Here is a 24,502-nt window from a genome sequence, read left to right on the forward strand (position 1 = left end):
ATATAATAATTAACTCCTAAATTACCTCACTTATTCAATAATATTGAATTGTGATTTATATTTTTTTAAAACACACATTGGAGAATTTTAATTTTTCTGAAAAATTAATTTTTTTTTGGGTTCAATAACTATTTTGGTGTTTTGATAGAACTAACTTTTCAAATTTTGATAATTTTCAATTTTATTTCATCTTTGTACGGATGTGAAATCGATATAACACCATAAAATATTAGCGAGACATTTGAAATATTGACATGATATTGGAAATTATGTTTCGTCAAGAATTAGATTAAAATAGTCCCGAAAAAAAAATTTAATTATAAGAAATTAGTTAAGTTAATGAATCAAAAGTCAAGATTGAACAAATTATTCGACTTAAAAAATCTTCCCCAACCATAAAATGAACAAATTTGTTATCCAAATTTTTTATTCGGTTCAATAATCTCAGTCGTGCGAACCTGGCTAGGGTTTTAATTTAAAACCCCCAATCTATCAATTTCTTCTACCACAATCCATCCAATGCCATATAATCCAACAGACTTAGAAATTGCGCTCATAATTTGAATTTAATGGAGGATGACAGAGGAGATGGCGAGAAGCTGACGCTGGTGGCGAGGAAGCCCAGTTTCGGGTTGCCGACCGCGTGCCCGACATGTCTGCCGGTTTACATTTATCTTAGATTTGCACAGATCCCCTTTAATTTGGAATTCAACCTCATTTACCCTGATTCTGGTAACAAGTTTCTCATGTTGCAAAGTTTGTGCCTTAATGTGTCTGCTTGATTATCTACACTATTGGATTGCTCCTTTTTTTAATAAACTGGAAATTGTCATCAAGAACTAGTTTATAGTCTATTGTTCTTCGATACAGTCTTGCAGCTGGCTCGTCGAGGAGGCACAAGTTAATAAAGCCATAAAGTTTTTAAGATGGTTATAAGCCAATTTGTCGGTAATTGGTGTCGTTAGGATATAAACTTTATAATTACTGTAGAACATTTTTCATCATTGACAAAATCATCCTTCAAGATAACTAAGTTCTTGAAATTGGAGATCAGAAGCACTATTTTTGAGCTAGTGTTTTCTTTGTTGCTCTAAAGAATCGAACGAGGAAAGAAGGATGAAGAAATGAAGGGAGAATAGCATATCCAAAGGACAGAATAAGGATGGGGAAGTAAATGAAGGTAGAAATGGTATTAAATGTTGCATTTAACCAACTCCACAGACACGCATTTCATTTTGCTACTACTGAACAGCAAAAACTGGCCACCATTGGTTTCAGAGTATAGATGCCCAAATGTTGCCAACTTTTCACCAATTGACCAACGTCACCATCCTCCAATCTTAAGACCTGTTTAAATAGCGCTTCATGAACTAGCATGCTGCAGGACTGTTTCAAATTTCTTCTATACATGGCATCACATGTAATGTTGTTTTCTCTGTCACATTGCGCTAAAAAATGATAGTATTCTTTAACTTGTGTTGCTGATGTACCAGAACAAGTATTTTTCAATTGTTCTGGAATTTGACTAGGTGGCCAATCATTGTGTTTCTACCAGATCAAATACCTTTCATTGAATCTGGTGATTACGTAGCTTACAATAATGAGAAGGGCGGAGTAATCCAAAATTTAAAGGAAGATGGCATCGCGGATTTGGACTCTGAGGTTCGTGGGATACCTGAGTGGGTATCAATGAGGGCAATGGTTGAGTCATGGCTTGCCGATGCAGTCATGTATGAGCTCTGGGTGGGATCTGATGGTAAATCAGCAAGCAAGATTTATTACTCTGATCTCCCATGGCCAATAGGAAAAGTTTTGTATTATAAGCAAGTTCGCATTGTCAAACAACTACTCGGGATAAGATCCGATAATGCTGAAAGAAGAGAAGAAGTGGTATTTTGGTTACACTTATATGGTGTTAATTAATCCTTTTATAATTTTATTGGTTGGCCAAAAGTTTATGTCTGAATCTGTCTGATTGATTCTGGTAACTAATTTTTCTGTTCATGCTATTTTCCTGGCAGATCTACAGTAGAGCAACCCTGGCTTATGGTGCTTTATCATATAGATTGGGGGAACAGTCCCTTTTCTTTGAAAACAGGTCATTTACGAAATGATGTTATCAGACTTTTTTGTTGTATTTATGAATGCTGCCTAAAGCATTATTTTTTATACAGGCCAACGAGTTTGGATGCATTTTTCCTTGGACATGTTCTTTTTACGGTTTATGCATTACCCGTGAGTGCTAGTAATTTCATTTTATTTATTATTCTGTTTGACTTATCCTCATGAGTTTTAGGACCGTCATGTACTTCTTTATAGCCATGTTACCTGTTCCAACTTACTTTTATTTCAGAAAACTTAGATATTTAAGATTAAGCATGATATTTTGAAACTCCCTTTCCTCAAGTGCAAGGAAAAGAGATTGAATCAGACAGGTTCCTACTATGCTATTGGGCTTAATGAAACTAAAGAGTTGTTTGATCGGCTTGATATGCTCTCATGGGTTGCTTCTCTATGTTTGGTGTTTGGTATCATATCAATTTTGTCTGTGAGCACAAGTATAGTTGGCCGTTGAATAAAAGAAGGAAACATGTTCGCATCTAGGGTCTTTAAGGTATTGGATTGGGCACCAGATTTATGCTTCTTTCTTGTCATTTTTCCCTTCTCATTGTGACATCAAGCTTCATTCATGAAATGTGTCACGATCTACAAGAGTTTTGCTTGGCTACCAAGTTCTTTCAGTTTCGCCTTGAAAATTGTACCCAATCACCCTTTCTCCATTTCCAAACAGGATGGATGTTAGAGATTATAGATAAGAATGGTTTGAATTAAGAAATAAAGGCTCTGAAATTGCTAGATGTGGTCCTGGGCTAGTTAAATTATTTCCCAAGTTTTTTGTTGAACTCTTGGATAAGTGAACTATGAGCAGATTATATATTGACAAAAAAATTGTTTAAACTTTAAATTAACCTGTTTGATTTTACTCAATGGTTTTTCATTTGTCAAGATTATAGAGATTCAGTCTTTTAATCCTCTAGAAGCATTTTGAGATATTTTGTTTTTTATTGTTATGAAGAACCAGAAAAGATCAAGTTACCAAAAGCAGGTTTAGATGCTATATAAATGATTTCGTCACTAGAAAAGTAATCACCTTTATTTTATTTCAACAAGTTCTTGATATGTTCATCCATTTTTTAATCATATTATTTGTTTTTTGTGTTATTAATGCATTTTATGTTACTGATATTGAAACATCGACTTCAATATTTAATGTAAAATGAACTCTTGAAGTGTTCAAAGAGAATATCTTTTATCTTATTGTTCTCTACCTGTAGGAATCATCGGTTCTAAGAAGCAAGCTCTTGGATCACACCAATCTCATAAATTATGCTGAGAATCTTAAGATGCGGTATTTAGATGCCAGTCCATCTTCTTCATCGATTCCCCAGGGAGATCCCTCTTCTTCTTCTTCTTCTTCTAGGCAAAAGCCTTCATATTGGAGTGAGTCATTCTCACCTATGTTGCTATTGGTCCTGAAATTATGCAATTAAGCATTAGCTGTGTCAAAATATAAAGACTTGGTACGGCATCATATGTATTATGGCATTCAAAATTATACTAAAACAGTGTCCACAAAATGTTTTGAAGAGTTGGACACTTGATTTAAGACTTAGGTTTTGGATTCGAATCACATCATCTGTGATTGCATAAAAAAATTAATTTTAAAAATTACTAAAGCAGCCATACGATCAAGTCTTTGACGAATTTCTCCCAATCATGATGATTGTGGATAAAGAATCTTTGATGATCGATATGTTCCACCCCAATTTAATTTAATTTTGTACTTAAAAAAAGAGCAGTTTCGGCATTTAGATCTTGCTTGTTTCACGTGACTACACTGCTCTAAGATGCTTCATTGACTCCCGAGCCTTCGATAGTTGGAGATCATTCCTTAAAAAATCTGCCAGTAGCTTTACATTGATGGTTCAGAAATAAGACATCTATGAGGATCATGTAAAATAATCACTAGTGCTGTGGCAACAATTAAACGCGTATTATCGAAGTGATAATTTGAATTGCATTTCTTTTAATGAACTTTCTCTACTTTGGCTGCAAATGCTGTTTAATTTTCTGCCTTTGGCTTTTATCTCTGCTTAAGGTAAAATTTTCTTCTTTACTACTTAAGGTTCAAAACCAAAGAGCAAACCTAAGAAAGAAAAGACAGAGGAAGAGAAAAAGTTCAGGAGAAGGGCTAAATATTTTCTGGCTACTCAACTCGTAGCGGTGTTAGTTTTCCTGTCCATCTTTGGAGGACATGAAGATTCTGAAGTAGAGCTTGAAGATGACAATGTTGGGTTGCACTCTGACTAGGAATACACTCACTATTTACAATTTTGTGAGGTTTAATTAGTCCTTTTCATTTTGTTCCCGTTTCCATTGCATGCGAATTTTCAAAATCTGCATTCGTGCAATAAAGATATTTAGAATTTGGTCGAAGGATTTGTTATGTTTTTTAACCACCGGGAGATGGTGGCTTTTCAAATTTTAGCAACTGGATTTTTCCTTCTGCCTGTACGCTGGTCACTGGATCAAGAATTGGATTTACCGTTTTTTATTGCTGCAGTTTTGCTGATTAGGGATTTGATAAAAAATGAACTGATATTGAGGATGTGACTGGTATGTAACCAAATATTCACATTTTTCCTCTTAAGGAACAGAATAAAGTTTAAGATACACTGTCATCTATTTCTCCACTTTTACGCAAGAAAAAATATAATTCACAGGTTTCTAACTAAACTACCTACCAAAACTGACTATTTTGCGATCCCCCGTGAACCCTCCTTCATGATCTGTGTAGAATCTTCCCATTTCTTCACCAAATCCGCATATCCCTCGGCTGAACTGACAGCAAACTCTGTTAAAGAACTCACAGAAACTGACATTCCAGCACACACCACTCTTATGGCAACCTCGGCCATTTTTTCTGCCGTCATAACTTCATCTTCAAAATGATCTGCCTCCACCATCTCCATTTTGTTCCCCACAAACTCCCCTCGAAACCTTCTCGATCCACCTGAGTTTCGACCCGAATTTTCCTTCATCTGTTGTGCATACAAGGAGCCAACCCCTGCTGCAAAAAAGTCAAGTCCATCGAGCACGGGTACTTCATGGACCGCATCTAATAATTTTGACCATTGAATGCATGTTCTGAATATTGGTGGGGTAGATGGTAAGGATTCTTGAGGGGGAAATGGTGGTTTTGATGAGTCAGGATCTGCTCTAATGCAACGTAGGAGCCATGATGTGAGCGCGCGGACATATGATCGTTGAGAAACAATCCATGAGTCGAAGCAGGATCTCCAGTTTCTGAGCTCAGTCTCGAGGTTAGCTGCCGAACAGGCTAGCTTGTGTGGTTCGGAGGGTGACATTATTGTGTATTTTTTTGTTCTCGAAAGCTTTGAAGGCGTTCCAGCTAGTAAAATCTTTGCTTCATCTAGTGTACGTTTCTGCAGCTGATGGCATTCGGCCATCATCTCCCACATCCTTGTTAACCTGTTAGAATTAGTCTGATATATAAGAGCAGTCAAATAAAAGATAATGACTTTATCGTTAGATTAAGGGTAGTAAAAATTTTCGATTAAAGAACCATGAGTGACTACAGAGGAGAGAAACCTTTCAACTTTTTTGGTATATTTTCCTGACGTGCTGGTGAAACTATACTGAACGAAACACTTCGTTTAAACGCCTAATTAAATAGAAACTCGGCCGTTGTTGTTTATGGGGGTATAAGAAAAGGGATTTTTTCTTTTTCAAACTTACCCTCGCATTAATTCTAATATCTGAGGCTCCAGCTCTTCATCCCTTAAAGTTTCAATCCTCTTTGCGATAGCTTCAACTGAGTGTATTGAAACTTTTATTTGAGTGTGCAAATCTTTAATGCCAGCTCGTGTTTTATCTACAAAAGAAGGGTCTTCTCCCCTCACATCTTGATTCCTGAGCTGTGCACACTTCTTTTCATATGCTAGTCGAACACGTTCACCAGCCTGGTTAGATTCAAACAGAATAGCTAAATGACTTGATATCAAATAATTCAATATTTAGTGAGATATTTGATCATTCATGGAATCCATAGCGGAGGAAGTAGGATCACCAGATTAGGGAACATACTCTAACTTCTTGGTAAAGTTTCTTTTCCCAAGCATATAATCTATCGAGGGTGGATTGGTGACTCCCATATAACATGCAAGATTCCTCAGAATGGTTGCTAATACTTTCAGAAGCTTCATTGTTACTTGAAGTAGTGGCTAAAAATCTTGATGACGATGAACGAGATGAAGCAGACCTAAATAAAACTACCGGATTCAACATTTTCAATGCTGCAGCAAAACAAATGAGAGATCATATAAATAAAATGTTCAAGGATTGTTGAATCATATAGGCTCGACGTTAATGATTGAGAGCTTGTGGACAAGAAAACAAAAGGTGCTTCGATATGCATTAACATTTATCCTTAGTGGAACTTCAAAAGCCAAAGGGGTGGTTGGGATGGGGAGGCGAGGTAGGCAGGGTGATTAAATGGATTTTGGAAAGGGCTAAACTTCAATTTAGAAAGAGTTCCTTTAAAATTTCAGAATTCAGTCAAAGACTAGACCTGTGAGATCATTTGTTGATGAGGAGTATTGAGCCTGGCTGGCCTCCAAAATGGAATACATCTCCTTAGCTGCATTACAAGCTGCCGTGAACTGATCTTCAAGATCCTTAATAACTTCTGCCATGCTTGTTGGTCTTTTGTTCACATAAACAGTAAATCCAGGCATTTCTTGTTTTGATCCACCACCATCAATAACAGGGGTTTCTTTGCTACTAACACGGTCAACATTTTGAGTATTTTCTACTTCCAGGCTTTGATGTTCCGGGGATTGTGATTCTCGCATATTCTTCTTTACTTCAGGATCGTCTGCTTCACTATCATCATCACTATCCTCACTACTGTCAACATCTTCTATTACCACTTCCTCTCTGTCAAAACCCATACCAACCTCACCCCACTCTTTTTTTGTATATACTTTATCATCCATCTCCTCTTGTTCGGTTTCCTCTTCTAATTCAGGAATACCTTCCTCTTCCCTAACTTGCCGTAACCCATCATTTTCATCATCAAGAAATGTCTGATCAAGGCTACTTCTCGCGGGATAGCCATAGTAATCTAACGAAGAAAAGGGGTTCCAGAAGAAATCCCATTGGGGCGTTTGAGGTGATGGAGGATAGTTAGGCTGATTGTTAGGCGAGTAATGGAAGATTGAAGAATTCATGGGAGAGGATTGCATTTGAAAAATGCTGTCCATTCCAAACCTAGGAACAGCGGAGTAAGCTTCAACTCTGAAAGTTTCTGAATTCTGAGGGAGCCTCTCCTCGACAGAAATAGAAGGATTTCCACCAGGCCGGTAGTAGTTGATTCTGTAAGACATGTTTGACTCAGGTTTAAAGGGCGTTGTCGAGATGAAACCGGGGCTCTTCTTCTTTACAGGAGCGCTATAAGGTGGTGTTGTGAATGAGTCTAGCAGAAACTCACGAGGTTCGTCTACTTCAATATATTCGCGAAGTGCAACAGAAACTCTTTTCATGGACTGTATATATGCAATGTGGCCCAAAGCAAATTTCAATCTTTGCTCAACTGCTTGTTTGATGAACTTCTTCCGATCTTTACAGAGCCGGACAGCCTCTTCATCGTCCAACTTCGATATAGAACATCCCATATTTCTTCAATTTTTTTTTCGCTCTCGATTCTGTGTATGGCTTCTATGAATTTTTCAGGCTTGAGTCGAAATGAAATTTACATTCAAGGAGGCTTGCTTGTTGTTCCCACTAGATTCATAAAGAAGTCTCGTGTCTACGAAAGAGAAAAATATTAATATTCGTTAGTGCATAAAGCCACTGAATATTAGAACAAGAAAATTCCTTAATTTGATCCCAAGTCAAGAGAGGACTCATAAACAGCGGGATTCATCTTCACCTTTAACTTGCTAAAATAAAAACATCAGCTTTCGGATATAACATACAGGTATTCCAAAACAGAAAAAGTAAACATTCTTGCGCTCACATTAGTAAAAATCCCAAGATATTCTACTGCCGAGGCAAGGGCAGAGAAAGCAATTTATTAGGGAAAATCTCAGAAATGTTGAGCAAAAATTTCCAAATTTTCCAGCTCCTCCCATAGCAAGAAGGGAGAAACTAGTGGGAGTTTTGCAACCTCTGAAATCACTTTTTTTAAACCCCCTTAGACTAGAGTAATAAAAATGGAAACATCAATTTGTATTTAGCTACCTTGATAGGATGGAAAGAAGAAAGCAAAAAAGGCAACTGTTAGACCATTAGAGTTAAAGTTGAATTTAAAATAAAATGGAAAAATAATTTAATTGTAAATTCCCAAGTTAAATCTTTTAAAAAAAGCTAGAACAGCAAAAAATGAATTGGCTAAAGCAACTCTTGAAGAGAGACCCTACTCTGAAACATGATAAATCACCAATTGGTTCGCACACAGAAAAGGATAAATCTCAAGAAACAAATGTTCGTGTTGGTTCTTGAAAACAAATATTGATAGAAAGAACAAAATATTAACAAAACAATCATGAATCATAGATTCAAAAAATCTAAAAACAAAGCAAAATCTGAAAACTTAGTGAAATGGGGAAACAAAAAATTCTGCTTGGAGAATAAAGGGGTCCACTCAATTCACCATGCATCCAAAATTCTATAAATAGTTAAACTACACACCAGCTTTCCCAGAAATAGCAAAAACCCAATAAATCTTCACCGCTCAGCTCGTGTAAACAAGCCCAGAAAAGGCACAATGAACAGAATTCACAACATACAAAAGTTTATGACCAAAAAGAAGAAGAAAAAAAGAACCTCTTCCAAGAAACCAGATTTCATTACTTCCCTGTTTATTCTGACAGATTAAAACACTTGTAACAACTAAAACTAACTGGGAAAAAAAACTGGGTTTCTTTGAAAGTGTGAATGGAATGAAAGTTTATTCCTACCTGAATGCAAAGATTGTTGGTTGCTGCTTGATCACAGTTGTCTTGTGAGAGAGAGACGATGTGGGGGAAAAAGCAACGGTCAAAAAAATATATTTTATTTTAAAGTGAAATGAAAAAGAGATGAAAATAAAGCAAAATAAAGGTTTCACGTTGGAAAATCAAAGATAATAAAGGGATAGCATAATCTTACGCCTACTTCATTGCCCTCGCTGTTGCAGAAAAATTTCGAATATGCCACTCATTTCGGGTCAATAGTTGGGATGACCCGTTGGTGGACGGGTCGGTTGTGAACTACCATTCCCCTCCAGTCTTTTGGTTGGTAGTGAACCCATAGTTCGCGGTCACGGAGATCGGAACAGATGTTACCGTTCCAGTTACAATAAAATTTTGTGGAACGGTCGCGAAACGGGTATTTTAAAAAAATATTATAAATATATAAAAATTAAAAATTTTGAAAAATATTTAAAAATATGAAAATTAAAATAAATATCATTTAAATAAATTATTTGATGTAAATAAGAAATTAAAATATTTTTAAACATTTATTAAAAATTTATTGAACACAATTTATATCGTCATTATATTTAAAATATTTCCAACCATATCAAAAATTAAATATACTATTAAAAATTATTTGTATTTAATTAATTAAAACTTTAAAATATTTTCGATTGGATAATATAAGTTCGCACAAATTTGAATCAATTTAAAGGGATGGACTAATAATAAGCATCAAATCTTATATAAAAAGATGTTACAAATTATTTAACATCAATTAAAATAGAAATATTTTATAATTAACTCAGTTTTTTTCACACTTTGTAATGAAAATTTCTCAATAGAAATAGTTGACTTGCGGTCTCTTCTTTATTAGTCTTTCATTGATGGATGTAGCGGGAAGAAGACTCAAGATTCACCATCTCACTTCAACCGATGTGCTTTGCATTATTTGTACTAGAAAGCAAAGATACGTGTATAAGGACCTACAATGCATGTGCTCAAAATTACACACATATTTTTTGTTCTTGTTGCAGCTGTACAAATCCCTTCCGTTCCGTGTGTCCCATTCCGTTCCGCCGTTAAATCCTCGTTTTTGGTATATGAAACAGTGATACAAGCCATCAACCTACACACCCCGGAACCTCGTCAAGGTTGCTTGCGTTCCGGTTTTGGAACGTCCGTTCCGTTCCCGTTTCATCCAACCATGAGTGAACCAGTCGAGGCAAAAATGCGATATAGTATGTGGATGTATATTTATCTTTCGTATTTATGTGAGCACCGCTGAATTGTCATGTACTAATTAAATATGTAGTTTTGATATATTTCATCACATCTAATGACCTAATATATTAGTGACACCTACGTGGTACGCATATAAATAGACTGTATATACATATTATTTTACGTCATATAAAATTCATATGATATTGATGGGGTTTTGTTTTTAGAGGTAATATTGATGGTTTGGTAATAGCTATAAGCATACGAATTGTGGTGTAAGTTTCTCGTTTAAGTATCTCTTAAAATTTGTTGTAAAATAAAATTTATAATAAAAATTTAAATGTGAACAATATATATTTAATAGATCAACATGTTTAACCTAACCACGCAGGCATAGCTATCATATGTAGACAACCGTAAATTTATATGGGAAATAATCTTTTATATTAATTGTGATTATACGAAGAAAGCATTGAAAAACGCTATATAAATGTTCTAAAACTTATGATAAGTTTTAAAATTGTGAAAAATCACAACGTAATCTACTATGTTTTTCATCTTCCTTGTTTTTATAACTGTTTTGGAATCTACTTAAAAATATCGAATGTGGTTTTTTATAAGAATTTCTTGCTTTATTAAATAGTACGAGATATATCAGATAAAAAGGATCGAACAAAAAGGATAAATAGTTCGAGAATTTCTATATATATTATATATAGAGATTGATGAAACAAAAGGATCGAATGAATCTTGACCGATACACCCGACTGATAATCTGGTTGAACCACTTATTTGATTTGCTTAAATGCCGAATTAGTTTGAGTAATTAAAAATGTGCAAAGAGAAAACATAAAAGATGCCATGAAGAACCAAAAGATAATATGGGCCCATCGAGAGGCCCATTAAATTACCATCTTGACGAAATCACCCTTCACTCAACGCTCGTATATCGATATTGCCATCGTATCGCATGGTAATTGGCGTGCCAAGATACACCCCGCGTTTTTTCTATTTTTGGGGATATTTCATTTTTATATTAAATGTATTTCTATTTAATAAATACAATAAATGTGATTCTGTATATAAAATGAAAAGTAAATAATAATAATAATAATAATAATCGGAGCTTAAATATTTATTAATGTTACACCTTTAACGTAGGAAGTTTAAAAATCTAAGAATTTTTTAGTATAAGAAATAAAGAGTGGTCTCATGTGAGAGTCGTGAGACCGTCTCACGGATTATAATTGTGAGAGAGATCAACCATACCCATATTCACAATAAAAATTAATACTCTTAGTATAAAAAGTAATATTTTTTTATTGGTGACCCTAATAAGAGATTCGTCTCACAAATACGACCCGTGAAACCGTCTCACACAATTTTTGTCAGAAATAAATACGACATCCACGCTGAAATTAAGTATCTTGTAAGGGTCTTTCACTTAAGATATGATAGTTTAAAAATTATCAGAACAATTATCTTAATATTTAATTATTTACGTTATATTTCTACATGCATATGCAAGTTCGCGTTTTTTTCACAATTATTCAACTGTAAGAATTTCATAAATATTTTTCCTTCCAAAAAAGGAAAGAAACAAATTATGATTAGAATTAAATGGCATGTTGTGTGAGGATTGAGGTACTATTTGAATTAAGCATGATTTTCAAGTCCAAATGCATTTTCTTATCAACTTAGCTTCTTTCAATAAATTGAATTTAAATAAATTCCAAATTCATTAGGCAAAAGTTTATAGTACCCAAGACATAAATGTCACTTTTTCATATTTATTAAATAATTAATAAATAAACAGTAACAATGGTGGTTTATTTAAACTTAAGATTTATCTAAAACATGATTTTGGGATTATATTATATAATTTTAAATATAATCAAATATTTTTTACAACAATTAATTAGGCCTTATATATGTTAAACTTTTTTTAATACATAAAATTCAATTTGTTTATAAAATTTTAAATTAAATTTTAATGTTTCGGAAAAATTCTAAAGTTCGGTTTAATTTTTTTATCATTACCATAAAATGACTAACGAGGTGACGATTTTTAAAAATTGATGGTTTCGTGAAGATTAAAAAGATATTTTTTTATTATATAAAGATTAAGGGTAAATATTCAGTCATCACAATAGTTTTTATAAACCCAAATAAATAGAATAAAAATCGGTTAATTGGGCTAATTATTAATATTTTTCGAACAAAAATAACTTAAAAAATTTACTATAACAATTATATTTTAGTTGTTAAGAAAACTACTTTTTACTTCCATTTATATGGGATAATAATTTTTTATTAAACAGATTTAATGATAATTTACAATCATAGGGCCTAAGCCCAAAACTTAAATACCAAGACATAGGCAGAGAGCATAAATATAACGAGGGTGCTGTATTTTATTTTAACTTGTTAAAAATTTTTGTTTTGTTTTCACATTCCACTCTTTTTAAAAAATTATATATTTTTGACAATCTAAACGTAATATTTTTTAAAATTATTTTTCATAGTTTCCAATAAATGAAATAGTCAAAAGGGGAAAAAGTATTCGCTGCATTTAAACCCATCTTTTAATGTTTCAGTCCCAAAAAAGAGAAAAATCCATTTTGGCAGTTATCCGGGAGAAGACTCGGAAAAACTTTAATAGAAATTATTATTATCATTACCTGAAACAAGAGTTCTAACCTAAGAAGCAATTGACATGTTGGTATAAATTCTGTACGTATAGGCATAGAACATTGCAGAATTAAGACAAATTACCATTCATAGAAAAATTCAAGAAATTTTGTGTTGTACTACATTAGAATTTGAATATATTTTGTATATGAATTAAATAATCACAAACAATGAGTGAGTTTGTATATAAAATTCGTAACTTAAAAAAACACTTAAATAAGTTCAACGTTTTTAAGTGTTTTTATTAATAAAAAAAACAGAAGAGATTTTGATGTTTGAATAAATGTTAAAAAGTAATTTTGTTATATATGTTAAAAAAAATCAAAAGTCAAAACCAAAAAATCGTAAATTTAAACATCTAAAAAAACATTTAAAAAACGATTTTTGTAACGAAACAATATATTTTTTTAAAAGTATTTTTAAGCGATGAATTTCTCTTTGTAATAATTCAAGATTACAAATTTCAGCTTTTTAAAAAATGTAAGTAATAGTTTTGCATTATCATTTAAATTTAAAATTATAAAATAGTCTATATATATGACATCATCATAATCATTATTAATATTTTGTGACGTAAGTCGCTTGGGACGAAAGTGTGTTGGGAGTGGCACGTCCTCATATATTATTGAATAACATTGTGTAGTATCTAAATTCTAACACCGTTATAAATGTTTTTATTTCTTATTTTTTGGAGATTTTCGAACGAAAAATGTTGTTCGACGCCATACTCGCTCTGTTATTATTCGATGCGCGCTAGATCTCGGACACGCATGCTGTAACTATAATTGTTGTATATATACGTAGCTTCGTTTCTAAGATTCTAATCGTTGATTCCTCTCTCGACGTCGTACTGTTCGGTCCACTTAGGTAATAGATTTCCGAAGAAATGCGTGCAGTTATGTGTTCTCCCGCATTGGATTCATTGTTGTTTTCTTTTTGTTTGTGTGGCTCTGCTGTATTTTGACGATAGGATTTTATGTTTGGTGAATGCGTCAGAGGATTGAAATTGTGAAGAGGATTGAAGATGTTGGCCTGCTTCATGAGAATCGGTCTTGTAGTTTTTCCCTCCGAACTATTGAATCTTTATTCGGTTGTGGTCTTGTTGGTTAAACGGCGTGCGGTTTGTAAAATTTGAGTAGGCCAACCACATTCTTTTTCCCCTTACTTTCTGTTTTTTGTATTATTAATATCGCTACAATGTGATTCATTTTTTTTCCCGGCGACCCCTTTTCGTCGTGTTCTTAAAGCTAAATTCTTTGCAGTGGATTCAAAGCTCGAGGATTCATGTAAAACAAAAACACTGTCGGATTTCTCCCTTTATTTTGCTCTAATATTTTTCTCGATTTGAGATGCCAGCCTTGGCTTCATCTATAAATTAGCAAGTTTCAGTTATTGCTACATTGTTAATATGAAAATCGGGCTCTCGTTTTTTTGAGTGAATTTTCGAGGCGATGGGAGTTTGCAATTGAGTAAATTCATATTTGAACAGATGTTCATTTTTAATGCTGTAGCTGACTTAACCTGCTTCTCGTACTTCATTTCTCTTGTCCAATATCATGTCATATTTTTGTTATTATTTTTGTAACCAATTCTCAGTGTTAGGTGTTTTTCAAACATGTCTATTAAGTGAATTATTGATCTTCTTGCAGCCGGTGAGAGTCTCCGCACAACCGTTTTCTCTGCAGGCTCAAATGCAAGCTAGATCCTGTCGTTTGGGGTTTATATGAGGGAGAAAGTTTAGGAATCCAAGGTGCATTCTAAACTTTACATCTGCAAAGAGTCAACGCACACCTGTCTGCTTTGTAGGCTAAAAACATGGTAGATCCTTTCATTTGGGTTTCGCATTAGAGAGAGATTCCTGATACAGAGATGCATTTTGGACTTTGAGGCAAATAATTGAGAAGAGATCAAATCATTTGTAAGAACCAAGTTGTTATGCAGCCTTGCTAGAGGAAGTCGGCTGCGTGTCATTTGGGAGTGATGAAAGACCTACAGATACTGTATGCACCTCGCAAGCATGGTCACTTAAAGAAGCCAACATGGATAATCATTTTGATTTCTTTAGTCAGCTTGTTCTTAGTTTGCGCTTATGTGTATCCATCCCAGAGTTCTTCAGCGTGTTTTATATTCTCATCTCAGAGTTGCAAGGCACTACAAAGTTGGCTTCCACCTGCGCCTACTAGAGAACTCACTGATGATGAAATTGCTTCTCAAGTTGTCATTAGAGATATTCTGAATATGGCCTCTAATATGTCAGCTAATCCCAAAATTGCCTTCTTGTTTTTGACACCAGGCGCTTTACCTTTTGAGAAGCTGTGGGACAAATTTTTCCAGGTAATACAATTTTATTAATGTTGAAAGATGAATTTCAAAACCATGTGTCTGACACCAACTACTTGTATCAAACTTTGCTCAAACTTATTGGGAGAAATAAGATTGGTCGGACACCAAAGAGAGTCACTTTAATAGGTTAAGTCCGAAAGATGAACGGGAGGTAGATTGTTACATGTCATGTCACTGGTCAAAGTCTTTTAAAATGTTGAGGAAGCCCCATGGTAGTCCAAAGATTGCACTTCATCCTGGAAATTAAAGCACAACATTCCTAATGAAAATAGATGATACATAAGCAACCATTTGGGTAAAAGTGTTGGTTAAAATGAGATAATATTTTCATGTTTATTTTATAAAATCATTTGTGATTTTCTGCATGCATTTGAATGGTATAATTTTTGGTATATGAAAGATTTCTGTTTTCCCCTTAAATTTTGCTTCATTTGTTAGGGCCATGAAGGTAGATTCTCTGTATACGTGCACGCATCCAAGGATAAACCTGTGCATTTTAGTCGTTATTTTATCAACCGCGAAATTCGTAGCGATAAGGTTTGTAAAACTCTTTGGTTGCTCCAATGAATTTTTTTACTGCCACAGACCATGATTAATCTACGCATGTTTATATTACTGCAGGTAATGTGGGGCAAAATTTCAATGGTTGATGCAGAAAGGAGGCTTTTAGCAAATGCTCTTAAAGATCCAGACAACCAACAATTCGTTCTACTTTCTGACAGGTCGTGTCATTATAATTCCCTTTTAAGTTCTTAATTTTTCCTTTACTTTGGTAACTCGTATAATATAACTATACAAGTCGTCAAAGTACTAACTAAATAATTTCCCGGACTGCAGCTGCATACCACTTCGTGATTTTTATTATGTGTACAATTATCTCATGTACACAAATACTAGCTTCGTGGATTGGTAAGTTTCCTGTGCTTTATTCTCTCCCTTTTGTGGAAAGCTTCTCTGATGCAGAGAGTAGTTCCTGATTGTGTAGGTTTATTTCAGGAAATAGTCAACAGTTGAGCTTTGTATGGATTGATAGATTACCGAGTATAAGCTTCACAAAATTATAAACATAATAAGCATATTATTCAAAGTAATTGCCTTCTGTAAATAGATTTTAATATCTAGTATTAATCCTGTTTTCTGCAGCTTTGAGGATCCTGGTCCACATGGAAGTGGTCGGTATTCGGAACAAATGTTACCTGAAGTTAAGAAGAAATACTTTCGAAAGGGTGCACAGGTGGTTTTTTGTTATTTAAACAGTTTGTATGTTTGTATTAAGATTAATCTAGTTACAGCCTACTCGATTTTATTTTATTTTTAAAAAAATATTGTAGTAATATGCTTTCGGTGCTACACAATGCAGTGGTTCACAATGAAGCGGAAGCATGCTCTTATAATCATGGCTGACAGTCTTTACTATACAAAATTCAGGGATTATTGCAGGGTGATTATATTTAATTTAAATTTCAACTTTCCTTTGTTTCACCATAGTTCAAAGTTTTTCATTTTTAACTTTGTTGGTTTATACTCTGATCTTTTACTATTAACGATTTTATTCAGACGTCAAACATGACATTTATTGATTAGTTGAGGAAGGTGTTTACACTAACTAGCAGATTCTATGGTTCCCAAAAATGAAAAGTCCTTGTGGGTTTCCATCTGTTGTTTTCTTGTCCCCGAATATTTTTGGATTTAATGTATTGTTGCATTGCTGCACTCTTCGTTGTTCTTGCAAAGGAGATATATTTGTAATATTTGTTTGTAGATATCTTGTTGTTTTCTAGTGCTACTCTAAGGATAAATGCAGGTAGCCTAAGCTTTTGTTGGGTAATATTTTTCAATTGCTGTAGAAATTTTGAGCTCAATTTGATTATGTTAGTTCAACCCTGGTCATCACCTGGATCTTGTTTAGAGCAAACTGTTCTGTATTTTTAGAAATTCTTTCAAAATTTAGCACACTGTCTCGTTTCACTAAACCTCTGCTGCCTATTCAACAGCCAGGAATGGATGGTCGCAACTGCTATTCTGATGAACACTATTTGCCTACTTTTTTGCACGTGAGAACTGATAGACCTTCCACTTATCTAAAATTAAGATGCCTACAGCACCCCTTTTAATAAATTTGATTGTTTTCTTTCAGATGGTTGATCCATCTGGAATCGCAAATTGGTCCGTAACACATGTTGATTGGTCAGAAATGAAGTGGCATCCGAAATCATACCTAGCTAAGGATGTCACATACGAGCTGATAAGAAATCTAACTGTATGGCTGCTCTTTTTAATTTTCATCCATTTTGTCTATAGCTTCAATTTTCTTCCAATGTTACAAACTTTTGAATGGCTGTTCGGTCCTAATGTGTGTGATATTGATTTTGCACATGTTTTTCAATTTTGAAGGAGCAGAATCACTGAAAAATGGAGAGAAATTTCTAACATTGATAATATTTCTTGCCTGGGCATTACTTGGATGTCTCTATGGGACTTTCAAATCAGATTTTTGTATAGCAGAATTGTTTATTCGTATCGAATTAAATCTGTAAGTGAGCTAATGAATATGAAACTGACACTTCCCAACTATTTTTTCAGTCGATTGTTGACAGCGTTCATGTTACCAGTGACACAAACGTCAGTACCTTTCTTTTACATAGTAAGTTAAAGTTGTATTGATTAAGCATACAGATGAAATTTTGTTAGCCTGCACCGCAGAGAGAGATTCAGATTCGACCTTGCATGTGGAATGGAAGACAACGACCCTGTTTTTTGTTCGCGAGGAAATTTTTACCCGAAACCCTGGAAAAATTACTGGAACTTTTTCCCAAATATACATCTATTTGAATCGGTCGAGTCAAGATGCTGAACTCTTATGTAGCGTCTGATGTGAAGCAAAGATGAATTCTTTTCTGGCAAATGATAGAGTGAATACGGGACGGGACTCGAAACGAAGCTGACGCTGATAAATGGCCAGCATTGTGTCTGGGGGGGAATGATTTCATGCATAACCATGCATCGGGCAACTCTAAAATCTGGAGGCATACAGCAATACAGCATCCGCGCGATGGGTAACTTTGTAGAAAGTTTGATTACGACGCGACAAATGTACCCCCTGCTGGCCCCCCCTTATAAAAAGGCCGATTGAATTTTGGTTTTCTTTTTCTTTTTTGGTAAAGGAGTATTTTTAGAACACCTGAGACTTCATTCTGGTTGCTGCGAGTAAACTAACCTCCCTTTTAGAACACCTGAAACTTCAATTTATATGAGTCGGATTATTTCTTCTTTGTTTGACCGTTATTTAAAAAATGTGATCCCAATGAATTAAATGTGCATGCATTCAGTTCAATTTTTCATTTATAAAATCCTTAACAAACCCTCTTACATCCTTGTAACTTCCTTCACAAAAAATACGACCAAACACAAGTAATTAAACTGTAAATCCCATCAAGATCAAGCCATGGCAGCAACATCCCACAACGGACTTCCAAAATCCATGGCCATGATCATCCTCATGTATTATGTTGCGACCCTTTTCTCCATCACAGCGGCAGCGCCTGACAATCCAGTCTCCGTCGACAACTGATGGATTTGTACTTGGATGTATATAAGCGGGGGCTTCTTGGAATAGACAATAATATCGATAAATTGCATGAAAAGATCGGGTTAATGTTAAAGTACAGCCTGACTTGGACAGAAATGTTTGATTAGGGAGTACAAATAATAGGCGCTGGGGTAACAAATTTGTGTTTTGGTAAACAATCCCACCCATTTTCTTTACTGTAAGACACCGTGAAATGCTTAGGGACCCAATCTTCGTGTGCGGATTGTCTTTCCTTGGAAAGCTCTCGTTGCCTCTCTTCGATATCTGTCTTTGCTTCCGTCGCTTTCTCCCAGTTCTTTTGAATGATATTTCGGCCCACTTCTGCCCACACCGCAGTCGATTCACTTGGCGAAATGGCCTAGATAGCGTCAGGTTAAGGCCAATGAGAAAAACGATGTGATAACATAGTGCTCGAACAAATATTTAATTTAGTTTCATGTGAAATTTTCATACCTTTGCATCTTTGACAATGGGAGTCTGCAGCCTGGAAATTGCCTCACTTGCATTGTATATAACCGTGGTTTTTCCGTTCGAAACGTCCTTAATGCTAACAATGCTGCGTGTATTAAACAAAGAACAAACCGAAGAAGAATAAGTGTGCAATAGTACATCTGGTCATCAAGAAAATCAAATTTCTGTCTAAATTTCATTTTACCTATCCCAATGGCCACTGATTTCATAAATAGTCTCCAAGGACGATGAACTGAAGATCTTCCCTCTGATCGACCTATGCATGGATGCTCGAGGCAGAAACGTGACGCCTCGATAACATAATTCAGCTTCAAAGCCATTTTCTTGGCATTGGATTCTAACATTTCCCAACCAGTCCACGCCAGGCAGAGGTAAAAACTTTATCACGAGTTTGGGAGAGTTCATCGTGTAAGTTTCATTCTTATCTATGAGCTTCAAGACTCGCTTCCCATGCACTTCGGTTTCAATACGACTGCCTGATACTCCGAAGTTTTAACAAACATGATCATTAATTCAACAAGGCCGGAAAAGTCTAGGTACTTCTGATTAAGGAATAAAACCGCAACGTGTAATTCTTGATAGAAAATTCGCTTCTCACGACGTGAAATTTAAGTGGGAAATATACCGTTAAACTTGGCAACAGGAGAATGACACCATAGCAGTTCGATGTTTTCTGTTTCATCCGTTGCATGAAGCGCAGCCACCGGTGGATGATGAGATACCTATTGGAATTTTAATTTGAAATTTTCACTGTTCAGAAGTTGCACATGCTCAAGTCATTAATTAATTTGTCTGGCAAGTACCTGTTCGAGAAACACGTTCAACGATCCCCTGGAGACATGGTGAGTTTCTCCGAGAATGGGATTGTAGGGAGCCACGCCGAACGCCAAGGGGCGTAGGGTGGATATGCTCCAAGCGACGACGGATATGAACCGGTTGAGGGGGCTTTTCTCATTGTTGCACTTGCTCAACATGTCAGAGCTAATGCAGTACACTGATTCACCGTAGCATTGTAGCTGTGACTTTGGAATGTTGAATATGGGTGGAAGCTGGATTTTGTGTTGATTAATATTACTTTCTATGCATTTATTATTTGCAACTCTTGTAATATTTATACATGAAAATTAAAATCTGTGTAGTTAAGATTTGAATTACTTGCCTGAAGGCGGGTGAGGTCGGATCCTGGCCGTACAGTGTTCAAAAGGCTTAGAATGCGTTGGAGAATGTTCGGAGCTCTGTAACTGGAGTTTGATTCCTCCCCCTCCAGTGACAATGGTGCAGTTAGCAACGGTTTTGACCCAAACTCGCCTTCTATCACCTGAACTTTCGGAATCAGTGGAAAATTATGTAAAGCGTGTGAAGTAATTGCAACTAAAGATATAAATCTAAGACTAAAATTTGACTCCGGAAAAAAAAAAAAGAAAGAGAAATCCAATCACATAACATTTTGTAACATCTGTAGATGTGACTAGAGTTGGAACAATACTTCACCTAACCTAATCACACTTTATAAAATTCTCTTCTTTATGGGGATCTAAATTGCGTCACAGCATAAAAAAACCAAAGGGAAAAAATTAAAATTAGTTAAAGTTAGGTTTCAAAAATATATATGTTTTAATTAAAAGTGTGCTATTATTGGCTTCTACTTTATGGAAAAATTAGGTGACAGGCCTTTTTTATTTTTTCAAACAATCGTTACAATGGGCTAGCAAGGACCAACGAAGGTAATAAATGTACTTGAATAACAAAATTTAATAAATTTTTTTAATGTGTGTAATTAATAATTAAAAGATGTCACCAAAAAGAAACCAGCGAGCCCGCGTACGTACGAGATTTCCAACAGTTGAGGTTTTGAAGTGACGTACGTACTACGATGGAGATATATATAACCATTTTTCTCACGGGTTTGAAGCTATGTGGAAAAAATCCGAGATGAGGATATATGATTTTTTCGGGTTTGGATTTGGGTTCGGGAATTTTAAAAATTTTTGAAGTAGTTCGAGGTAGACATGAGATTATAACCACTATCCATGAACTCGCGCTGAATACTAAAATAATAATAAATTCTGATTTGAGAAAATCTTCGAATTCATCCTCATCTTGTCATATTAATATTTTTGAAACGAAGATGAGAAATTGATATCTGCGTCGAATCCGGAAAACGGGGATCGAGACAGGTATGGCCCGCCCCCAATGCCATCCTTAGGTGGAGACATATTTTCAAATTTTAAGAGGTGGATGGATGGATATATATATATATATATATATATATATATATATATATATATATATATATATATATATTATATATATATAGATAGAAACATGGGAACGTATCTCATAGATACCGATTGATAATGGCGGCCGGCGAAAGTCATGACCCAATTGTAGAAACCAAGCCTCGGAAGCAACGAAGGGTGAAGACGGCAAAACTATAGTCGTCTTAACAATTCAATAGAATAATTAAATGCAGTTGATAAATTTACATGCATGACTAATCACTTTTGACGATAAAACCCACAACAAAATTAAATGCATACAAAAACATATATTTCTTTATGCTGAAATATGTAAATTAAGCTACTTCGATTTTAAGCAAAAACTCATGAAAAAATGCAAGGAGTTGACGGACATTTCAAGAAGCTAGTTAAGGTTATGCACGTCAAATATTCCTCTCCACACCGATTGTTGCCCGGCGTAATCTTACATACGCCGGAAAACCAAATAAACAATTAAGTTTTGAGAATCTAGAAACTGTATTTAATGAGTATTTTATACAATTCCATTCACATATAGAGCAAGAAGCTAGTGTGTGTGTGTGTGTATATATATGCAAATTAGAAAGAAATGGAGAGAAGGAAGGTACCATTGGAGGAGAGGAGAGGAGAGGAGACTGGGAAAACTTGGAGTTGAACGAGGAAGAAAGGGAGAGAGAGACGAGGATTTAAGCGTTATTGCGTTGTGAATATAAGGAAATGATCGAGGAATTAGAAGGCTTTGTTAAAGTTGTTTCCTATTTGTTTAGTTGAAAAAAACTATTCCATTTGAAGTTACATGCATGGAACCTTTTGGGACAATCATATTCTATTTTCTTTTTTGAATACATGTTTTTTTTCGCGTTTTTGGAAAATAAAGTACCAAATTCTATATTTGTATTTATCGTTTCTATACTTTCAATTTCAACCTTTTTTCTCTCCAAAAAAAAATAAATAAATTTTAGGGTAGAAAAAGTCAGAATTATCGACTATAGCCTAAAAATCAACAGCCAGGGGTTCCTTTCAAGCAAGAAAAATTTCCCAACTCCTTCAATTGAGATGCCTTTTGGTTGAGGGCTCCTATCAGTCCATTCAATTACATTGATCATGACCTTCGATCAATTTTAGATCAGTATTCAGCCAAAATACATTCGTTCTTCCATTTTCAAGAAAGTATACTGGTTGAAATTTAGTTGTCGGGAAGGTTCAGCAAGTATGATATCATCAACATATATTTTGTGGTAAGCGAAAAAAAATATATAGATATATATAAAAAACATGGGTGTTTTGCTGTTAACTGGGATTTAAGTTACATCTCCTCATCAAATTAAACTCAAATTGACTTCTTAATTAGAAAAAAAATTGGGCAGGACCCCGAGTGAAGAATAAGTCGACACCTAGCTTGATTAAAGAAGCTACATATAATGACTGCCTCCGTACGAGTTTCATATTGACAAGAGACTCCATGATTAGCTCCGGTCCATATTTGTGTTATTATTATTATTATTATTAAGTTTTAATTTTTAATTTGGAAGGAAATATTTAAATAGCTAAATTTTAATTTTATAATAAGTTTATATCATATACCTATTTATTCTGTTAAGTATTATATATATATAATATTACATATGTGACATTTAATTTATACTAATAATAATCTATCGCCATTTCTATCTCAAGTGTGGTATTATCTTATATTTTCAATATATTAAGTTATCTAATCTTATCTTGAATGAGGAATTTGCTCTTGATTTACAAGTTAATTCGATAGTCAAATTAAGCGCATTTCGTGATTTAAATGAGTAAAATATATTGTCATTTCTTTTATATTATTATTATTATTATTATTATTATTATTATTATTATTATTTTGTTTATGGTTCAATTCCACCTATCCCTTAGGCACACGTTAGTGTTTGATTGGATTTTGGGCCCAGAATCATACTTGTAAATTTAATGCTAGTTTATTTATTTATTTATTTTAGTCATATGTTTAACAACACATATAGACTGCGTTTGGTTCGGGTGATTAGGAGGGATTGATTATTTTATCCTACCTAGTCAGTCGCTTGGTTCGCGTGATTATTTAACCAAGTCAATACCTCCTATGAATGATTAAGTTATATTAGGTGGGTTAAAATAATACCTCCTCACCCTTAGGATTATTTATCCAAATCTTAATCCTTCCTATTTTTCAATTTTACCCTTCTCCTATATCCAAACTCACCACCACTTCCTGCCATGACCGCCGCCACCGGCCACCGCCGCTCCGCCGCCGCCAGACCACCGCCGGCCGTCGCCGGAAGACCACCCACCGCCGGCCGTCGCCGTCGCCAGCCCGCCGCCGTCGCCGCCGGAGTGGAAGAAAAAAAAAGAAAGGGCAATTTTTGTCCTTTCATCAAAAAATTCAAAATTATCCCACACTTAAAAATCATACCAAACATAACACCATATAATACATTCCTACAACAATCATTTTCTTTATCATTTACTTACTAATCATTAGTTTATTTTATCCTCCAAACCAAACGCAGCCATACAAGAAATATAAATGGAGATATAGTATAGTATATTTAAATTGCATGTGTAAATGAAAGACTGTCAATTTTCAAATTAAAATTTTTTAATAATGATTTTCAAAAAATCAATTTTATTTATATATCACCATTCTGTACATGTTAATCTAATAAGTTTAATTTAACTTTTTTAATAATCAATTATCATAAAAAAAAACATTTTATCCTATATTTTGACAAGATAAGTAGATGTTCCACAACGTTGTTTTATGGATGAGAAAAAGCATTGCTTCCCTTATTGGACGACCCCTTATTGGACGACCCATACCTAAATATATATATATATATATATATATATATATATATATATAT

At 34.5% G+C, this 24,502-nt stretch overlaps 4 protein-coding genes across 15 annotated transcripts; 2 read left to right on the forward strand and 2 right to left on the reverse strand.

The window, feature by feature from the left end:
* Positions 1-424: 424 nt before the first annotated feature.
* Positions 425-4,623, forward strand: LOC140825500 (mitochondrial outer membrane import complex protein METAXIN). The gene is made up of 6 exons (XM_073187323.1): positions 425-732; positions 1,556-1,890; positions 2,022-2,098; positions 2,175-2,235; positions 3,336-3,501; positions 4,187-4,623. Exons 1-6 carry the CDS (start codon positions 570-572, stop codon positions 4,369-4,371), a joined length of 987 nt encoding a protein of 328 aa, XP_073043424.1. The 5' UTR covers positions 425-569; the 3' UTR covers positions 4,372-4,623.
* Positions 4,433-9,159, reverse strand: LOC140825498 (uncharacterized). Of its 4 annotated transcripts, none has more exons than XM_073187319.1 (5): positions 9,045-9,159; positions 6,653-7,891; positions 6,169-6,377; positions 5,821-6,044; positions 4,433-5,553 (listed from the first exon to the last, which is right to left on the reverse strand). In XM_073187319.1, the coding sequence occupies exons 2-5, from the start codon at positions 7,755-7,757 to the stop codon at positions 4,815-4,817; spliced, it is 2,277 nt and encodes a 758-aa protein (XP_073043420.1). In that variant the 5' UTR covers positions 7,758-7,891; positions 9,045-9,159; the 3' UTR covers positions 4,433-4,814. The 4 variants fall into 4 exon arrangements, with proteins under 4 accessions (XP_073043420.1, XP_073043423.1, XP_073043422.1 ...); XM_073187322.1 differs by lacking the exon at positions 9,045-9,159 and adding an exon at positions 8,911-9,038; XM_073187321.1 differs by lacking the exon at positions 9,045-9,159 and adding an exon at positions 8,776-9,038.
* Positions 9,160-13,618: 4,459 nt separating this feature from the next.
* LOC140825502 (glycosyltransferase BC10-like) lies at positions 13,619-18,472 on the forward strand. 9 transcript variants are annotated; one of them, XM_073187329.1, is made up of 12 exons: positions 13,619-13,823; positions 13,953-14,091; positions 14,606-15,290; positions 15,738-15,836; positions 15,921-16,021; positions 16,137-16,208; positions 16,443-16,533; positions 16,660-16,740; positions 17,294-17,353; positions 17,437-17,559; positions 17,883-17,921; positions 18,003-18,472. In XM_073187329.1, the coding sequence occupies exons 3-12, from the start codon at positions 14,937-14,939 to the stop codon at positions 18,129-18,131; spliced, it is 1,149 nt and encodes a 382-aa protein (XP_073043430.1). In that variant the 5' UTR covers positions 13,619-13,823; positions 13,953-14,091; positions 14,606-14,936; the 3' UTR covers positions 18,132-18,472. The 9 variants fall into 9 exon arrangements, with proteins under 9 accessions (XP_073043430.1, XP_073043433.1, XP_073043427.1 ...); XM_073187332.1 differs by having other exon boundaries at positions 13,953-14,005; XM_073187326.1 differs by lacking the exon at positions 13,953-14,091.
* Positions 18,473-18,903: 431 nt separating this feature from the next.
* Positions 18,904-22,349, reverse strand: LOC140825501 (oxysterol-binding protein-related protein 4C-like). Its single transcript, XM_073187324.1, has 7 exons — positions 22,226-22,349; positions 20,519-20,677; positions 20,163-20,408; positions 19,985-20,081; positions 19,544-19,835; positions 19,342-19,444; positions 18,904-19,246 (listed from the first exon to the last, which is right to left on the reverse strand). The coding sequence occupies exons 1-7, from the start codon at positions 22,226-22,228 to the stop codon at positions 18,992-18,994; spliced, it is 1,155 nt and encodes a 384-aa protein (XP_073043425.1). The 5' UTR covers positions 22,229-22,349; the 3' UTR covers positions 18,904-18,991.
* Positions 22,350-24,502: the final 2,153 nt, after the last annotated feature.

The sequence above is a fragment of the Primulina eburnea genome, chromosome 3, assembly GCF_022965805.1.
Source record: "Primulina eburnea isolate SZY01 chromosome 3, ASM2296580v1, whole genome shotgun sequence".
Taxonomy (NCBI): domain Eukaryota; kingdom Viridiplantae; phylum Streptophyta; class Magnoliopsida; order Lamiales; family Gesneriaceae; genus Primulina; species Primulina eburnea.

Coding starts and splice junctions, on each gene's coding strand:
- LOC140825500 (XM_073187323.1), top strand. CDS start 570: ATGGAGGATGACAGAGGAGATGGCGAGAAGCTGACGCTGGTGGCGAGG. Junction 2,099..2,174: donor TCCCTTTTCTTTGAAAACAG/GTCATTTACGAA, acceptor TTTTTTATACAG/GCCAACGAGTTTGGATGCAT. Junction 3,502..4,186: donor GCAAAAGCCTTCATATTGGA/GTGAGTCATTCT, acceptor TTACTACTTAAG/GTTCAAAACCAAAGAGCAAA.
- LOC140825498 (XM_073187319.1), bottom strand. CDS start 7,757: ATGGGATGTTCTATATCGAAGTTGGACGATGAAGAGGCTGTCCGGCTC. Junction 6,378..6,652: donor ATCAACAAATGATCTCACAG/GTCTAGTCTTTG, acceptor GTTTTGCTGCAG/CATTGAAAATGTTGAATCCG. Junction 5,554..5,820: donor ATATTAGAATTAATGCGAGG/GTAAGTTTGAAA, acceptor TAATTCTAACAG/GTTAACAAGGATGTGGGAGA.
- LOC140825502 (XM_073187329.1), top strand. CDS start 14,937: ATGAAAGACCTACAGATACTGTATGCACCTCGCAAGCATGGTCACTTA. Junction 15,291..15,737: donor TGTGGGACAAATTTTTCCAG/GTAATACAATTT, acceptor TTCATTTGTTAG/GGCCATGAAGGTAGATTCTC. Junction 17,922..18,002: donor ATGTTACCAGTGACACAAAC/GTCAGTACCTTT, acceptor CCTGCACCGCAG/AGAGAGATTCAGATTCGACC.
- LOC140825501 (XM_073187324.1), bottom strand. Junction 20,082..20,162: donor TGAACGTGTTTCTCGAACAG/GTACTTGCCAGA, acceptor AAATTCCAATAG/GTATCTCATCATCCACCGGT. Junction 19,445..19,543: donor ATCAGTGGCCATTGGGATAG/GTAAAATGAAAT, acceptor TAATACACGCAG/CATTGTTAGCATTAAGGACG.